General features: G+C 41.0%; 1 protein-coding gene across 2 annotated transcripts in view; it reads left to right on the plus strand.

Annotated features, from left to right (window-relative positions):
- The window catches only part of HEATR1 (HEAT repeat containing 1), a 68,227-nt gene that overhangs the window by 7,393 nt on the left and 42,752 nt on the right, over positions 1 to 18,082 (plus strand). The window contains exons 3-18 of one of the 2 annotated variants that reach the window (XM_019527117.1): positions 2,169 to 2,385; positions 3,976 to 4,117; positions 4,660 to 4,761; positions 5,976 to 6,116; positions 7,782 to 7,993; positions 10,022 to 10,155; positions 10,825 to 10,933; positions 11,294 to 11,404; positions 11,774 to 11,891; positions 12,929 to 13,036; positions 13,608 to 13,703; positions 14,388 to 14,476; positions 14,749 to 14,960; positions 15,573 to 15,694; positions 16,325 to 16,522; positions 17,555 to 17,738. In XM_019527117.1, the coding sequence (XP_019382662.1) occupies positions 2,169 to 2,385; positions 3,976 to 4,117; positions 4,660 to 4,761; positions 5,976 to 6,116; positions 7,782 to 7,993; positions 10,022 to 10,155; positions 10,825 to 10,933; positions 11,294 to 11,404; positions 11,774 to 11,891; positions 12,929 to 13,036; positions 13,608 to 13,703; positions 14,388 to 14,476; positions 14,749 to 14,960; positions 15,573 to 15,694; positions 16,325 to 16,522; positions 17,555 to 17,738 (2,295 nt within the window). The remainder of the gene's footprint in view (positions 1 to 2,168; positions 2,386 to 3,975; positions 4,118 to 4,659; positions 4,762 to 5,975; positions 6,117 to 7,781; positions 7,994 to 10,021; positions 10,156 to 10,824; positions 10,934 to 11,293; positions 11,405 to 11,773; positions 11,892 to 12,928; positions 13,037 to 13,607; positions 13,704 to 14,387; positions 14,477 to 14,748; positions 14,961 to 15,572; positions 15,695 to 16,324; positions 16,523 to 17,554; positions 17,739 to 18,082) is intronic. The other variant, XM_019527118.1, reaches the window with a different exon arrangement.

The following is an 18,082-nucleotide window of genomic DNA, read 5'->3' on the forward strand; positions in this document are numbered from 1 at the left end:
GCGATGATCACTATTGCCCAGGTGGTCAAGAACTTGGAGCCTGTAAGTATGCTGGTGATTCCTTGTCCCTAGATGCAGCACCTTGCACTTATCCTTATTGAACTGCATCCTATTCTGTTCTGCCTACTTTTCCAACCTGTCCAGATCCACCTGGATCTGTTCTCTATCCTCTGGTCTGTTAACTTTATCACATAGTTTAGTGTCGTCTGTGAATTTGCACAGAGTGCTTTCCACGCCTTCATCCAAGTCACTGATGAAGACATTGAACAGCACTACTTAGATTCCTGCATCTAAGCATTTTATGACCTGGTCATAAAAAGAAACAAAGTTAGTCAGGCAGGATCTACCTGCTATGAATCTGTGTTGCTTGCCCTTTAGCATTGCTTTCTCCACTTGACTGCCACAAATATGGTCCTTAATTTTTTCAAAGGTTTTCCCAAGGATACAGGTGAGGCTAACTGGTCTATAGTTACCCAGATCCTCCTTCCTCCCCTTGAAAATAGAGACCACATTGGCCCTTTTCTAGTTCACTGGGACCTGACCTGAGCACCAAGAGTGCTCAAACAGCCATGCAAGTGGCTCTGCTATGACGCCGGCCAATTCCTTCAGCACCATTGGATGAAGATCATCCGGGCCTGCTGACATAAACACATCCAGCTGCTCTAAGTGTCTTTTCACTAAGTCAGTGCTAACGGTGGGCTGGTTTCCCTTTTGTGCCTGTCTATGATCCAATTGGGAGATTTGTCCTGATCCGAGTTCAGGAATACAGAGGTAAAAAACTCATTGAAGAGCTCGGCTTTGTCCCCCCTCTGTCACTAATTACCCTAGTTTGCCCTGTAGGGGTCCTATGCTACCCTTCACCTTCTTTTAGCTACCTGAAGGACTGTTTGTTGCCAGCCTAAGTTCCATTTCTGCTTTGGCTTTTCTGACTGCCTCCCTGCAAGTGTGGGCCTAGTAGGTGTACGTCACCTTGGTAGCTACCCCCTGCTTCCACAGCTTATATGCCTCTTTTTTTGCCCCAAGTCTTTCTTGGATGTCCCTGTTCAGCCAAGAGAGTTTCTTGGCCCCTTTGCCCCCTTTGCTGTGCAATGGGATTGTCTCCTGCGCCCATAGGATTGCTCCCTTTAGGAACGACCACCCTTCCTGGACTCCTAGCTCACCAATCCTCCTGATCTTCAGTGCCTCACTAACTATTCTCCTGAGCACACCGAAGTTAGCCTTTCTGAAGTCTAGCACTTCTGCCCTACTGGTTACCTTTCCCACCCTACGCCAGATAGTGAATTCAATCACGTGATGGTCACTGTCCCCTAGGTTACCTTGTGTCAGTAGATCCCCCACCAAGTCATCCCCTATAGCCAGGACTAAGTCCAGTAAGGCGTTTCCTCTAGTTGGACCATATACTTCCTATGTTAACTTGCTTACAGGACTTTCAGCTAAGAACCTACATGAACAGTTGGATCTAGCTGACTGCTCCTCCCAGCAGACGTCAGGGTAGTTTAGGTCACCCATGACAACTATGTCCCTTGACAATACGGCCTCTGAGAGTTGTCTTGGGAATTCCAGGTCCATCTCTTCCTCCTGAAGTGGCGGCCTGTAGTAGACCCCCCCTACCAAGTCCCTTTTCCCCCAGCACCCTTGCATTCTGACCCACAGTGCTTCAGTTTGCCCCTCCTCTGGTCCCATCTTGATTATGAAAGTTGTATATTACTCCTTTACATAGATAACAATACCCCCTCCCTTTTCTCCCTATTCTATCACATCTCTACAGTCTATAGCCCCCAATGCTTACTGCCCAGTCATGGGTAGGTTCCCACCAAGTTTCAGTTAGCCCAACTAAATTGAAGTTGGGCTCTTAGATGGAGCTGCTATCCAATCTAGGTTTAGAATTCTGGAGTTCAGGAATCTGCTGTGTCCACATCCCTGAGAGCTGGCACTTCAAAAGTGAGATGAATTCTCAAAGCTTTCACTACTTTGGCAAAATATATTTTGGAGCAGTATGGCCTCCTGGTTATGGATAGGAAAAAGATTATTGAAATGGTAGGCATGATGCGCTCTTTTATAGTGATGTTTGGTGGTGTAGTATGAGAGAGGTCAGGATAATGCAAGTGATTCTTGCATGGGAAGGAAGAGAACTGGATGGCTTTTCACCCCATACTGTTTTGTCCTAGGGTGCACTGGTTTAGAGGAACTGACTGCGATCGATCCTTCCTTTGAGATGTTTCATTCTACTTTGTTCAGTGTTACGTCAAAAGGCTTGGAGCGGAGTGTTCAGAGTAAAGTAGTAAACCAACAGCTGGATGAGAATATTTCTTTGTTCCTGATCCACCTGTCCCCTTACTTCATGCTTAAACCAGCACAGAAGTGCCTTGAGTGGCTGATTCACAGGTAACTATATAAATCATCTGTGTGTTAATAGATATGATTATGAAACATTTAAGACTTCCCTCCTGCTTCCTTACCCACACTCGTGTCAGGATGGTTTGGGTGAAGTTTGCCTGAGATCACTGGAACTAGAGATTAAAATTCTGAAATAATCGATTCAAATCTTCATCTTTGCAAGATGAAATTAATTTAATTCCTTGCAAATTAAATTATGAGTCTTTTGGATAAGAAGTTGACTAGGTTTTGTATTCTCTGGGCTGCATCCTCTTCTCCTATTATGCCCTCAGTGTAACGCTATTACACCTTGCTTGAGTCCTTTGAGAACAGTTGCCTCAAAAGCTGGGTGAGTTCACCTGCTTTCTGCCTTTTCTGGTTTAGTCTTAAGGGCAAGATGGCTGGTGACATAAGTAGGCACGTTAGTGTTTTTTTTTTTTTTCAGGGACTTGAGCAGGGTGGAACAGGATGCTGTTTAGGTGACTAAAAGGTAGAATAAGATGTAGCTCTCTGTGTGGACTCTAATGCTTCTGCAGCACTTTGACAGAGCAGCAGGTCTGTTCTGTCCTTCACCACATTTCCAGTCTCTGTTTATTGGTTACCACTCTCTGATTCAGGCTGCATTTTAGATGAGTTTAGGAAATTTTTGTATGGTTTCCTTCAACATGAAAAGTGCTTTGTAGAATAACTACATTTTTCAATACAAAATGTGAAGGATATACCATGTAGTATAATCCAGGAGTCAGCAACCTTTTCTGGCTGTGGGCTGGAATGACCCACCCTGGGTCAGAGGCAAGTGGGCATTAGGCCTCGGCCACTGCTGCCACTTTTCCCTGCAGTAACACAGGGAGACTGCCCAAGTCAAATCTCTGCACACGTAAATGCTGATGGAGTCCCATATCCATGGGCCTGATCTGGCCTGGGACTGTAGGTTGCCAACCCCTGGTCTAATCTAATGATGTGACATATAATAGTGAGTGCTTCTTCCCCTCCTGCCTGCTTTCTGCCCCCCTGGCACCTGGACTCCCCCACATTCAGCTTGCCATAGTCTGTTTCCCCTTCCCCATTCTTACTGTCAGACATTGTTTGGGCTATGTTCCCTGCAGAGTTACAGAGCATAGCACATGAAAGCATAGCCACTGCCGAGCCATGCAGCAGTGCCAGTGCTGCTGTTTGGCTGGACACGGGCCACAGTTTCATGTACTCTGTGCCCAGGAGGGAATCCAGCTGGAGTCAAGCTGTGCTTGCCACTAAGGGGGAGAAGGGGCAGAAGCTTCAAAGGGCAAATGTGGGGGATGATGCTGTGGGAGGCTGCTGCTTTGGATCTGACTCTGACTCGGACCTGGGCTCAGGGCCAGAATCAGAGCCACAATAGCTGCCTGCCATTCACTCTGCTTTGTATGTGAATCTAAGATGAGGGGCTTCCCCTCCCCCCCCTGCTGATTTGTGGGGTTGGGGGAGACAGGACCTCATCCTAAATTCAAGTAAATGTTTTACTATGATTCTTAAAAAACAAACTCAGCTATACAAAAAGTGAGTGGCTGGATCCTGCACTATGAAACTTGTTGTAATGTCTAAGCATTTTTTTTTCCCCCATAGGTTTCATATCCATCTCTACAACCCGGACAGTTTGATTGGTTGCGTTTTGCCGTATCATGAGACTAAACTGTTTGTGCGAGTTATCCAGCTTCTGAAAATTACAGACCCAACTCACAGATGGAATTGGTTGGATCCAATAAGGGTGAAATAGAGAAAAGATCTAAATGGGGGGGCTGTGAGAAAGTATGCTTTCTCTACTTGAGGTCATCCTATTTCCATTGTCACGTCTGTGAACATGGTTCTTTTGCCCGTGCACTTACAGATCAAGATCATCCTTGCAGACTTGATGGAGTTAGGAACTAAATGTGTCTCTCATTTCTGATGCATCTCTTTCTTCTTTTCTTTTTCTTTCCTTTTTTCAAGAAAAAAGGAAAATTGATTATAGCAAAGGCTTTATTTTGAAAAAAACCTGCTTTTAACATGTAATATGTTTGCAGTCAAGTAGGAAAGCATGAGGATTACTAACAAAGTTTTCTATAGTTAAAGAGAAGGAGAGAAACATCTAAGCAGGGTGAGGGGAGTCCATTACTTATTTTAGCTTAAATCAGGATAGCTGATTATTTAGTGTGATTTATGGAGATATGATGCTCCTGTTTCTTTCAGATTTTGCATTTTATTGTAGTATATCCTGATTTTTACATCCATTTTTCTATTCTTTTTTTTCTTTGATTTTACCCTGGGTAGAGACCTGGAGTCCCCCTGGCTAAAGGTACTTTGATTACACACTGCTACAAAGACCTGGGCTTCATGGATTTCATTTGCAGTCTGGTGACAAAATCTGTAAAGGTTGGTAAAGCCCTCTAGCATGGTAGATGTATCTTTTACCATTTTACATGCTGTTTATGCAGGTTCTGAATTTAGGAGAAATAAAAACACTCAGTTCATTGCCGTACAATCTGAGAACTTTTTCTTGAAGCCCATGTTGATAATTCATACAGAAGAGAGAACTGAGCAGAAATTAGTATAATGGTGTGATTGGGAATGAACAGTTTTCAGTGTTAGGCCAGTTCAGTGGTCAAGTACAACAGATCTAGGACTTTCAAAAGGGAGGAGTGCAGTCAGGATCGGGCCCTTGTCTGATACAACTGGTGTTTCTAGTTGCCTGCCCAGCTTTGAAAGAGGCACCAGGTGGCCCATCTCCAGCAGGATTGAGCATTCAGCTCCCATAGATGGTATAGTGGAGGAGGAATCAAAGGTGGCTATAACTGCACCCTCCTGGATGTACCCCTAGTTAGTTAGTTAGTTAGTTCATAGTTAGTTAGTAGGGTTGGAAGGGACCTGAGTAGATCATCAAGTCCGACCCCCTGCCATGGCAGGAAAGAGTACCCTGGTCAGGTATTCTAGTATGTTGCCTCAAGTGATGATCAATATCTGTTCCATCAGAAATATCCAAGTAGAAGAGCCAAAATGCTGTTAGCCAGTTGTGCAGGACAGCACATCTGGCTGTTGGGGGTGTGGGGGGGAGGGCATGAGGGAGGGAGTTGGTTGCTTGGTTTTGTTTTGTTTTTGCTTGAGGAGAGCATGGGGAGGTGGACATTCTTGAGCAATGAACCGAGTTGGTCAGTGTCCTGGAGTGACTCCAAAAGAATGGTTCTGTAGCATGTACGGAGAAATCAAAGCCTTTCTTATTTTATATCAACTAATGCCATCCACTCAATTTGCAACTAATCTTTATGCTTGGATGCCTCTCTTGAGAGTTGTCATACATGCATCAAGTGAGTGTTTAAAGTAGTGAATGTTACCTCTGTTTATTATGATGGTAAAAAAAATAATAATTTTCCATTAATAAACCAAAATATAGGCTCATATGATCCCAGAAAAGTGCCAGATGTAGCAGTCCCAATTACTTAGCTTGCTAGGATATGTCAAGACAAACAAAATACATGGAGTTAGAAATTCTGAACATGAGACCTTGCATGTTTTGAATATGCTATATGTTTCTTCTTGCTTTAGAATCTTGTTCCAATACCTGGATAACTTTTATTTCCATCCACTCCTAGGTCTTTTCAGTGTATCCTGGTAGTTCATCTCAGTTGAGAGTCCTGCTTACTTTTTATGCCTCCACCATTGTATCTGCTCTTGGGGCTGTAGAGAAGATTACAGACACCATAGTCTCCAAACTGCTCCCCTATATCCAAAAGGTACCCAATATTTTACTCTCTTGCATGATATCCCTTGGCTTATTTTCCTGACAAGATTTCTGTAATTAACATTCACAAGGGATTTTCACACTAGGACATATTAGGAAAGGATCTATGTAAGCAAAATATATCTCACTTTTTTCTGCATTTCTGTTGGTGTCTATAAACTAGTAAAAATGTGAAGTGATGCTTAATTTTTTAGAACATGCTGGCTTGATTGTAAACTTTGGCCAATTTAGTGTTACTATTGTGGTACTGTGGAAGTGACCTATGTCCACCTGGCTTTGATATGATACACTTCTCATAATGTAGGATGTTGGGAAATGACTTAATACCCCAGTACTCTGGCTATCGAGGGAATTATGAAAATAGCTGGAAAGCCAGTCCTCTACCTAACCTGGGTTGAGGAAAGGCAGGAACTGGGAGACAGCTGGGCTGTGTATGTAATCTAAATCATATCTCCCGATCATTGTGAATGTTGTTGAAAAGATAATGGTATAGCTGAGAACTCATTTTGCTTAAGAACTAATTTACTCTAGACGTGCACAAATACATTGGTCTGATATCGGATCGGTACCAATATAAAGAAAACTGGCTGTATCAGATATTGGCCTGATGGGGCTGATAATTTAGCGTGGAGAGCTGCACCCAGCTGGTAAGTCCAGTGTAGTGGGAGGGGAGGGGGGGAAGAGAAGGGGCGTGGGGGGGCAGATCAATACTTCCCATGGTGAGGGAGGGGGCAGGAGCTGCCCAGGTGGAGTGGGGGGGGCGGAGCTGCGGCTTCTGTTGCGGGAGGCAGCTCCCACCACTACTTGCACCCCAGGAGGGCATTGGAGGAGGGGAGGAACATGTGCCCCCTGGATCTGTAGAGGGTGGGCTGAAGCCGGGGCTGTGTGGAGCTTGGAGCAGATGCTGACGCCGCTGGGAGATTGCATTCACCCCAAATTTTGCCTCTGCTCTGCTCCCAGTGCCACAGGAGCCAGCCACCTGGTACAGCCTCGGCTCTTCCTGGCGTGTGGGTGGAGGTGGGGCATTGAGTCAGGACTGCGCCAGGTGGCTAGCTGCTGACAGCTCTGGGAGCAGAGCAGCAGTGAAATCTGGGGTCAATGCAACATCCTCCCAGCACCACTGGCACCTACTCCAAGCCCAGCTTCTGCCAAGAAGAGCCCTGTGCAGCCTGCCGCCCACAGATCTGGAGGCCATGTGTCCTCCCAGGGTGCAAGCACTGGTGGGATCCACCTTCCTCCTCCCCACCCACATGAGATGGGCTCTGGCCCGCCCCCACACCCCGTCTGGGCAGTGCCTGCCTCTGCTCCCTCCCTCCCCCATGCCCCTTCCCTCCCCCTTCCCCTTCCACCACACCAAACTTACCAGCTGGAGGCAGCTGTATTGGAAATCAGATCAGTATCGGCCAGTATACCTCCTTAAATATTGGCTATTGGTATCAGCCCCAAAAATCTTTATGAGTGGACCCCTAGTTTACATGTGTGTTGTGTGCATGTACCTCCTTAGCTCGTTTTTTCACATCTCAAGAGTTGAGTGGAATCACTCACCCAAAGATCTGACATCATTGATGCTGGTCAGAGAGATTGAAGTTCCATTTTTCCTCAATATTGTTTCTGAACTAAAATCTTGACACCTTTGGATTCTTTCTCCCTTTTGTAGGGTTTGAAATCCTGTCTAGAGGATTACAGGGCTGCAACGTACATGATCATCTGCCAGCTGGCAGTGAAAGTGACCATGGAGACATCCTTAGTGTGCACCTTGACTTTACAGATCAGCAAGTCTTTGACCAAAATGCCTTCCCTGGCCAAGGAAGGACTAGCCTGCCTGATTGTTCTTCTACAGAGCCAAAAGGGAGACAATCTTGGGAAAAAGTAAGCATGCCTGAAATGACTAGAAAAGTATACCCAATAACTCTTAATAGCTGAGAACACGCATCTTGAGTAAAATAACTTGAATCTATTTTAGATTCCAATTTTAAAGGGATGCTGATACTGTTCTGTGGGAGTAGCATCACAGTAGTTATGGCTGAGACTGCCACACTATTTAAGAGCTGATATTTGAAACAACTATAAAATCCATATCTGGTGGATTTTAGCTATTGGTGTAATTTAATTGTTTTTAAAATTGTTGCAACTCCCCAGATTTGGGGTAGCATTTCTGATAATTTGTTCAAGGGGTTTCTCAGATACAGCCCTTCTGTAAAGGCTGCTTTCAATATACAGATTGCTTTGAAATCTGTAAGTTTAGGGAGAGTATCTTGAAAGTAGGTATATTTTCAAGAGGAGGTAGGGTAGAGGACTTAATGCAGAGTTGGTGCCATTTGGTTAGCGGGTTCCAAGATACACCCCACACCCAAATTGAGCTGTTTGTAACATTGCATTCTTGTAACTTCTGTGGCACAGCATAAGGCGGAATGGAAGGCTGTGACACTTTTGTGAAATTTATGACTTAGATTGCCCGTGAGATCAGCTAGTGAACAGGACCAAAGACCAGTTTAGAAATACTCCAAAAGTTATTGCACTTGAAAAGCTCCAATAGTTTTGCTTATAGATAGTCCATCTCTGTGGGAACTACTGTTTTCTAGGAGTGAGCGATACACTTCGAGGCTTTGTCTGCACTTAAAAGGGTTTGCCAGTGTAGTTATAATGATAGAGTTATACTATCAGTTCTCATATGTAGAGGCACAGCTTATCCTCTGCATTTATGTATTGAATTGCCAGGATAGTTTCCCCAAATGGAATAAACTATGCGAGAAGAGGGATCTTTGCTGCTATCTCCTGGCACCTGCGCTAGAAGTTTTGCCAACGTAGTTCTGTTGATAGGTTGGGAAGGAAGTCAACAGATCGTGCCCTGACTTGACATAGTTATATCTGCAAAACTTTTAAAAGCATAGATCAGGCTCAGATCCTCTGCCTTCAGGGTGGCTTAGAGCAGGGTTCTTATATGTCCAGCCCATAGGCTTCTTGTGGTTTGGAAGACCCACCTCTTGGTCCAGCTCACGGGGTTGGAAATTTGACGGCAGGGTGAGCAGCAGTGGTGTTTACTCCCTTGGTTGCCAGAACAACTGTATCAGTGGGGCCAGCACCCAGGAGGTTAATACAGCCACTGAATTTTTCAGTCAAGGTTCCAGTTGAGGATACTGCTGTGCTGGCCAGGCAAGTGGCAGCAGTATTGATTCCTGCAGCTACCAGCACCCGGAAGGTTTATAAGGCTTAATGCTCGCTCCACCACCTGAACTTGGGTCATCCAGCCTGCAAGAAGCTGTAGTTTCAGGACTACATATTACTACATGGGTATTTTCTTTTATGTGAGCACATTCCATTAAGACTAAAAGCCTTTTCATTTCTCTGCAATCCCCCTGTGCTGTAAAAGTTTGTGAGGCATACCTTTCTGTTACTCCACTTCCAAGAAGTTAGTGTAAGTAGTATCCTGGTTGCTGCATCTAGATGGTATGGTGTGCTTCCCACTACATCTTCTCTCCCTGTGCATCTCCAAGGCCTGCTTGAGCTAGGACAGTTAAGGAAGCTAGTCTTAATGACAGTGAGGTTTTCCCAGGGAGAACTCTCCTCTTCCTTGCACACAAGTACTCCTCAGTTCTGCACCCTTCACTGCTATGATTTGCTGTTGGCTTTTTTTTAAAAAGGAAATTTTCTGTCCTAAAGCAGAAGCAGAATTAAAGTGAATACTTCCTACCTTTTGCAGAATCTGAAATGTACCAACAAACCTCAGAAGACTGCAGTGTATAACCCTAGAACCCTTTACATTTTTGTCCAGTGATGTTGTGTCACTTGACAACACATATTGGACATTTGAAGGTTTTCTGTCATACTGTGTCAGACACTTGAAGGTGACTGTCAAATTGTGACCTAAAGCCACATTCACTCTTGTCTCCTGTGCAGGCCATTTAATTACTTGTGTAATGTTCAGGACCTGGTTACCCTGTTGCATGGCATTTCAGCAGCCTATGACATCACTCCACTTCTGCATTACCTGCTGCCACAATTAGTTAACTCTATTGTCCACTCCAGTGATGGTAGGTTGGTATACATTTGATGTTTTGTTTAATTTTTCTGTGCAAACTGTTATGGTAACTTTCCTAAATATCTAGGTAAATCATTTTCAGTAACTGCTCATGGTAAACTACTGAAAACAGTAAGGAACTGCACATACTCTTTTTTTTTTTATGTTTGATTTGTGCTCTGCTTTCCCAAATGCTACAGAAGACTGTTCTTCTGCTAGGCAACCAGATATCTACATGAGGTGTTTGAGTCGCAGGAAGAGGGTTCCCTTTCTGATGGATTAAACTTCTATTTGATTCAACATAATTTTAGGAAGTTATTAACTTGAATCTGTACAGATAATATTGTTTGATACAATAGATGTAACATGTCCCATAGTTTTTATCCATACACATAGAAATGATACTGACCAGCTCATAATGGATGTTGTTTTTATTAAAAACTACGAGATTTATAAGCACTGATGATCCCATTTTATGGATTTGAAAAATAAGATCCTGAATAGTTACATTACTTTACCAGAGATGCTCAGCAAATTAGTATCAGAGTTGGGAATGCATTTCTGTCTCCCAAGTTATGTGCTCAAGTGGCTAGATTTTGCTGTCGGTCTTCAGGGTTTTGTTGGCTCAGTCAATTTTTAGAGTTAATTTTTCTTTGATCATCATTATACCTGTCTTCTTAAGAAGGGCATGAAGAATCAGAAGAGTCGTATAGTCAGATATATGCAACACATCTGGAAGCGATACTTACAGGTATACCCCTGGAAAAAGAAGTAGATCGCCTAGTGGCTTGGTGAGTTAGTTATGCTTATTTTTCACAGAATCATTTCATATAATAGAACAGTGAATTTGTAAAAACATAATGTTGTTAATAGATCTCTTTTATAACCTTTTGTATTCATGGGTTACAAATTTATTCTGATGTCAGAACACTTGAGTGTTCATTGAAAATGCTCACCTGGCCAAGAGAAACACACATGTAGATGTTCACAGGATTGGGCCTTGCTCATACTTTGGGGATGAAAATGCGGAGAAATCCGTACTTAAAAAAACTTGTATAAATCAGACGGACTGTTCTGTTTGTTTAAATGAGTGGCATTGATCACAGTGATGCCCTGTAAAGATGTTTTTCTCCTTTTGTTTGTCATTTCAGTAAATTTCTTGAAGAGTTTATTTCCTACGGTATGGAGAATGCATCTGAACCCACCAAGATGGAAGTACTCAGCAAAAAGCTGCTTCCTCTAATCAGGCTTTTTGAAAGAAAGTAAGTTACTTTTTTGCCCTCCCTGTGCCCTACCTGCAGTGTGAAGATACCCTCTGTCACCTCTTCATTTAGGTGACATATTACCTAGTCTTTAATTAATTGCCCTAACCTGTCTGAGCTTATGCAGTATCTGAGTGCTTCAGCAGTCAGCCTCTTTGACCCTTCCAGTTAAATAAACTGACCCTTTCCATTCCTTAATTACACTGTTTTTGATCTGTTGTATAAAAACACTATTGGGTGTACACGCAGAGCTTTTTATAAAAACTTGCTCAGACAAGAGTGCTTACAGTCTCTTGTATTGCACATGTTCCTCTTGTGCTTGGTGCATAACTTTTCTGTACAGAATCTCTTTCTCTTGGCTGTTGGCAGATATCCTAAAGCCCTAGACATGGTGCTGGAGGAGCATCTGAAAGATGTTACGGATCAGACCAAGCAAGATCTTTTTCACCAATTCATCTCTCTCTCACTGAGTGGTGGTAAATATGAGGTAGGTACAGGTTTGTGGCCTAATTTATCTCTGAGGTTGCTGCTTTAAAGTCAGTATTGCAAGAATATGACTGTTATTATTTAATTTGGAGGCTTTTTCTTCTTTTTTAATTGTGCTTTAGATGCCATGTTGTGTTTGGGCAAAACTTTGTTATAGGATCTAAAAGTAGGGCTGGAACAGGAACCTCAATAAGACATCTGGTCCAACCCCTTGTTCAAAGCAGGTTCACCTATTTCTAAACCAGCCTAGACAAGTGTATGTCTAACCTGCTCTTAAGAACACCAGGAATGGAGAGATTCCACAACCTCTCTGGGTACAGAGAGGACTGTCATGACTCCAGAATCACAGAGCAGCTGTCAGTCATCCCAGTCTTTGGTCAAGAAAACTTCAGTTTCATGTTTTGGGGATTTTTTAACCCTTAGTTTTGCAGTTACTTTCCTTGCTGTTTCTTTTTCCCTTCTGAATCAGGCATATAAAAAGGAAAAGATGATGAGTTATTAAAAACAATGTTTCAAACATTCTGAGCCAATTTAAAAAAATACATAACTGTACATAAAGGGCATAGATTCTTTGTCTGGGTGGCAAACTGATGAAAACATGGCATGCAGAGTTATGACCTGTGACATGCAGAGTTATGACCTGTGACTGCTTTAGTCGTTGAGGTTCTGGAGATAAGGTGTAGGCATTTGGGCTGACATTCAGGTTGCCTTTTTAGCTGTAGCTATCTGTGTTTTGTCAGTGGCGTATTATGTCACTAGAACCGTCTCAGAATTCTTAGATAAGGGCACTGTTTTCCTAGGGCAGTAAAACATTTGGTGTTTCCTTCACCTTGGCAGAATTTGATAGACTATAATTAGAAATATATTGTAAGTTCATATATAGTCAGTTGCATTCCCTTGTTCTAAATTTGATGCTTTGCCATCAGAAATAGTTTCCTTCCAGGACCAAATGGTAGCTAGTTTATTTTTTCCATAGGTTTATTATATGTGCCTTATTCATTTAACACATACTGAGTAATTGTAACTTGTACATTTCAGTTTATGGCTGATTCAGATACCTCCCTGCTGCTTAGCCTGAATCATCCACAACCTGCTGTCAGGGTTTTGGCTACTCAGCATTTGAAGGAGATTATTGGACTATCAAAGGTTGGTACCCTGACTTCCTCTCATCAAGAATTTACTCAACATCCGATGTCTGCAGAAGATCATTTGTCAAAAGTTTTAAATGAAACGAAACAAACATCACAGTAATACAGTACAACCTCATCAGAAACCTGGTTACTACAAACCCCAACTCTTAACATTCCCAAGAGTCAGAATATTTTTGTTTCATTTTTTATGAGACAGCAATTTGATTTAACCCTACTGTAGGGTTAAACCCATCCTCTTTGAACTTTTTTCCTGATCCTAAAGACATTTTTTATGAGGTTATCCTATAATATTTAAGATTTATTACCTAGAGTGTAATTTAATTTTTGGCCAGGTCATGTCACTGTTGTTTTAAATGTTGGTTTATCTTGTTCAGTATAGATTTTATTCTTGTCTATGAAGTTCCTGTAGTGAAGTCTGGGTAAACAGATTCTTCCTCTGATATTACCTATTAGCTTCTCCCTTACAGAATTTTCTTCTACGTGATGTAAACCCTTTCCTATATTGGAGTTTGTATTTATTTAAAGAAAATTATTTTTCTTAATGTCTTTCCCCCGTTTTTCTTCAGGAGGGATTTGATAAGTCCTTCATAGAAGAAGCCATTCTTGCTCGACTTGTGGATGACAACTTGGAGGTTGTTGTGTCTGCTCTGAGTGCCCTGGAGGTAAATCGGTATCTCTTGAAAGGTTGCACAAAATTTTATGTCGCTCAAAATGTCCCCTGTAGAAGGACGATTGTGCCCAAAAGCTTACTAAGAACTTTTTCCCGACTACTCAGTTTGTCTAATAAAAGATATCACATCTATTCAAAGAACCTTGACTGCCTATGTCCTTAGGCCAACATGGCTACAAGCAAAAACCCAGCAGCACAACATTTTAGTTCTGTCTTTATTTTCAGAAGCAGTCTGAAATGAGTGCTTGCCTCTGATAATATTACAGGAAGATTGTGCCTTCCAGTGCTGTTCATTTTAAGCATTGATCTACCATTGATTGCAAAAAGGTGTACATAAAAATATGAATGATTAAACAGTAGACTATGCTTTTAAATTATTTTCATGTAGTGAATATTACCCAGGGGGAAAAGAATTTTTACTTCATTATAAAGCATTCCTCTTGCTGTAAATTCAACATTTCCAAAGATTTTGCTATATTCCAGACTATATGCCTTTCATAGATTTGGCAAACAGGAGCATGCTGTTAGTATAAATATTAATTTTGAGGAATAAAAATGGTATCAGATCAACACATTCAGTCATCAGTGCTGACATTTTCTGTTGTTTATAACTTTATGAAAAGCAAGGCTATTTACAAATGATCATTTACTTTCTCTCTCTTCATTTTGCTTGTAGATTTTTAAGGGGCAGATCAATCCAGAAGTAACTGTTTCAAGTCTGTTGGGCCTTTTTCAAAGAGCTGATCTTTCAAAGGATGAGAAGTGGTATGCATGTATTTCCCTTCTGCCTCTCTCCCCTACGCCCCCAAGACTAAAATTATTAGGGGTGAAAGTTGGTTTGGGGTTTTGTTATAGCTGAAGTTCAGATCTCTTTTGTTATAACAACTTGATGAATCTTGGGAAATATTTGAAAGTGTTCATTTTTCACAGATTTCCTTTGTTTTCTGATTTCATGTTAAGAAGTTGCTGGCATTATAGACAAATATTCTTGCTCACAAAATCAGTGATGCGCTTCAGCGTTCTTTTTTCTGATGTAGGTACACAGTTCTGGAAGGAGCAATAAACATTTTAATCAAAGAAGAAATTCTGAATGAGAGAGAAGAGCTGTTAAATCAAGTAGCAGTAAAATTGTTACCATTTATGGTGATCACTAATAATAATTCAAAATCAGCAGAATGGAGAACGGCAGTTTGTCTGTCAGAATCTGGCCTCTGCTCCCTTCATCCATTGTTCAAAGGCTGGTCAGAAGGTAAGATACTAAAATCAGCTGGCTTAATAAATAGAGGAAAAAGAAAAACTACTAGATGTTAGAATTTTATGATAAAGTCAGCAGAACACTTCACTACTTGTAACAAGCTATTACCCTTCCATCATGAATAAAACCCATGAGAAGTAGATTAGCCAGTCAGACAAAACTCTCTTGTTATTTTTATCTTCAATTTAGAGCATGACTTGAAGTAATACTGTACTTGTGCAATATATGAAGTGATATTTTTATGGTTAATTGTAATGGTAACTGCCTTAGGGATTTTTAATATAGGACTTGATTTGCTATTTTAAGACCATGGCCCCCACTCTTTAGTGTGGCAGAATTCCAGGTGAACTAAACTGAAGAGATCCTGTTCTATATTCAAGGAGTTAACTCTTCTGATGAAAAGGGAGGTGAGGATAAGGGAGGAAGATCCAGAGGCATTGTATGTGGAGAGCATCAGTTTTTTGAAAGTTGATTACAGAAAAACCTAGAATGTTAGTGATAAGGAAATGAATTGCCCAGTGTGCAAAAATACTTCTAAATAAGGTCAAGCTGTCACCATTTTCATGTGTAACTTGCTTTTCCACCTTTTCTATTTTGTGGAAATAGCTTTTGAAAAAGTAATTAAATCCAGTGAGCCTGCAGAGCTGGTTGGTGTGGCCACTCAGAAAATGATCCTGCTGTTTTCTGATAATATAACTTCAGGGGATCCTTCCATAATGTTACAGATGGTAAGTACATAATTAAGATATGTTTGTTTTTATGTTAAGCCACACTCTCTAAATTTGGGACCTTACAGGCAAAAGAGACTGAATAAGATGCATGGCAGCTTAACAAATGCTGCATGTTATATTTTACACCATTAACCAGTGGCTAAAAAGCTATATTTATGGTATATAAGAATTATAGTCACAGATACAATGGTCAAAAAAAATTACTGCCTGCTGACTCTGTCATGATAAGGAAAATACAATGCATGAAAGAGTAACATATTGGCACATTAATCTAGTTAAAGCAAAACTTCATGTTGGGGTTTTTTTCCCCCGAGGCAATTTTCCAGTTGAGGGGGGAAAATGTATAATGAATTTGGAGGTCTCTGCTGCCCAGTTTGGATGGACAAATCCATGGGCAAATGTATTCCACCAAGTATCGTCACAGCAAGAATTAATAAGTATTCCTGTTAGAAGAGAGGACAAGGTTTGAACTGACTATGGAAACAGACTTCTGTACCAAGCATAATGAAGGTATATTGGGGCAAGGAAAGATAGGAAGTCTTGGGTGTTCTACTCTCCATGCCATAGAGGACAAAAGGAAAGGAGCAGGTGATCAAGTGCCTTATGCTGTCTTTTTTGTGTTTTAAGGTGGAGGATTTGATTTGTGCTGCTGAAAACGAATCCTGCAATGTGAAGCAGAAAGTAGCTGCTCTTATAATTACCTCGGTGCTTGCCCAGTGCTGCTGCAGTTCACAAATGGAGGAAAGTTCTTTGTCGTTGGCTCTCAGAGTCTTCAGCCTTTTGGGGGGAAAAATCAGAAAACTTGAAAGCAGTCACTCTACAAAGGTAACTGTTATGCAGTTTTGGAGATGGCACTTCTTCATTGGTGGGGGGGAAAAGGCTTTTCATAGGTGGAAAATCAGCAGCTTTGAAGTAGGCGGATAATCTTACTCCATTTTTAAAGACACTTGGTAACATTTTCTAAAAGTATTAAGATGTTTATGGTGTTGTTTTATCACCAAAATAAATTTGGAGAAAATAAATAACTCCTTGGGGTTTACAGCAGTGCAATAAATTAAACATGAATTTTCTCTTTCATCATAAGCTAGAACTTCCAAGTACATATGTGTTGGTCCTTCTTCTGTAGTCTTTCTAAAAGAAAAATTTAACATTAGAATTAACAACGTGAGTTGTCTCTCATCTTGTGGAAGAGAGAGACTGTTGTTGAGCATAACTATATCTTAAGGATGTGATTAATTGCAATCCAAAGCAAACATTTTATTGAGGAAATTAATTTTTCATTTGTATCACATCTGTCCCTTTTGAAAAGTAAGAGAATGTCAAATCTGAAGAACTATGTCTTTGTAAGAGAACAGACCTATTATTAATAGGGCACCATCAACTTGAAATGAAGCCATTTGCTAAAAATATGGCCTAGATGTAGTTTTAAGTGCATATCCATCTTGAGAATCCCCTGATTAATTTTTGAGGTTTTGATAGAAATTTGTCTCAGTTTTAAGGTCCTTCTGATTTACTTTCTGAAGGTAGAGCAGGATGGGGATTCCTGGCTTCACATGGAAAAGCCTATTTTGTTCTTTCACTGCTTTAATTTAGAAGTTTAATGTTCCTAAAGTTAAGTAGGCTTCTTAGCCTCCTGCAGGCTCAGAGCAAGTGCTGCACTCACTAAGCAGGATTACTTCCATATGTCTGAAGCCTACAAAATTAAAATTGTAATTCCTATAAAAAAAATTATAAATTAGAATGTTCTTTTTTTTTTTGCACACAGCAGGCCTTTGTGCTAATCTTCTGCCGACATGTAAAGTTTTTCTGTAACTATTTATGATGTTGTGTGGGTATGTCTTATGTTTTCATCCACAGATAATTCCTTCAGAATGGACAGTTGAACCACTGCCTGGGAGCGTATTGTCATCAAAGTTGTTGACTGAATATATAGAAAAGCTCAATAGAGGTCAGGCTGTGGATGCAGAAGATTCAGTTACACTCTTACTTCTATTGAAAAGCTTCATTAATGACCTTAGGCCTCCTTTATCCTTTTTAAAAGGTAAGCCTTAAGATTTTAACTGAAGTTTTTTAGATCCAATGAAGTAAAGAAGCCAAACTAATCTCCTAATTCATTTTTCCTTAGAGGTTTTTTGGGGGTTTTTTTGTTTGTTTGTTTTGTTTTTTACAAATATCTATACCTTGCATTTCTGGTCACGCAGTTTTGTTAGTTTTAAAATAGCAGATTTCTTTTCCCTCAACATGGGAACTTCCACATTTCTTAGGTTCTTTAATGGCACAGTATGTTTCTGAAACGATTTTTTATATGTATACATGGTTGTGTTTATGTATACATGTTTTATACATGTTTTTGATTTAATCACTTCTTTTTTTTTTAAAGGTGCT

This window comes from Gavialis gangeticus, unplaced genomic scaffold (genome assembly GCF_001723915.1).
Source record: "Gavialis gangeticus isolate Ggan-Ray unplaced genomic scaffold, GavGan_comp1, whole genome shotgun sequence".
In the NCBI taxonomy this organism is placed as follows: Eukaryota; Metazoa; Chordata; order Crocodylia; family Gavialidae; genus Gavialis; species Gavialis gangeticus.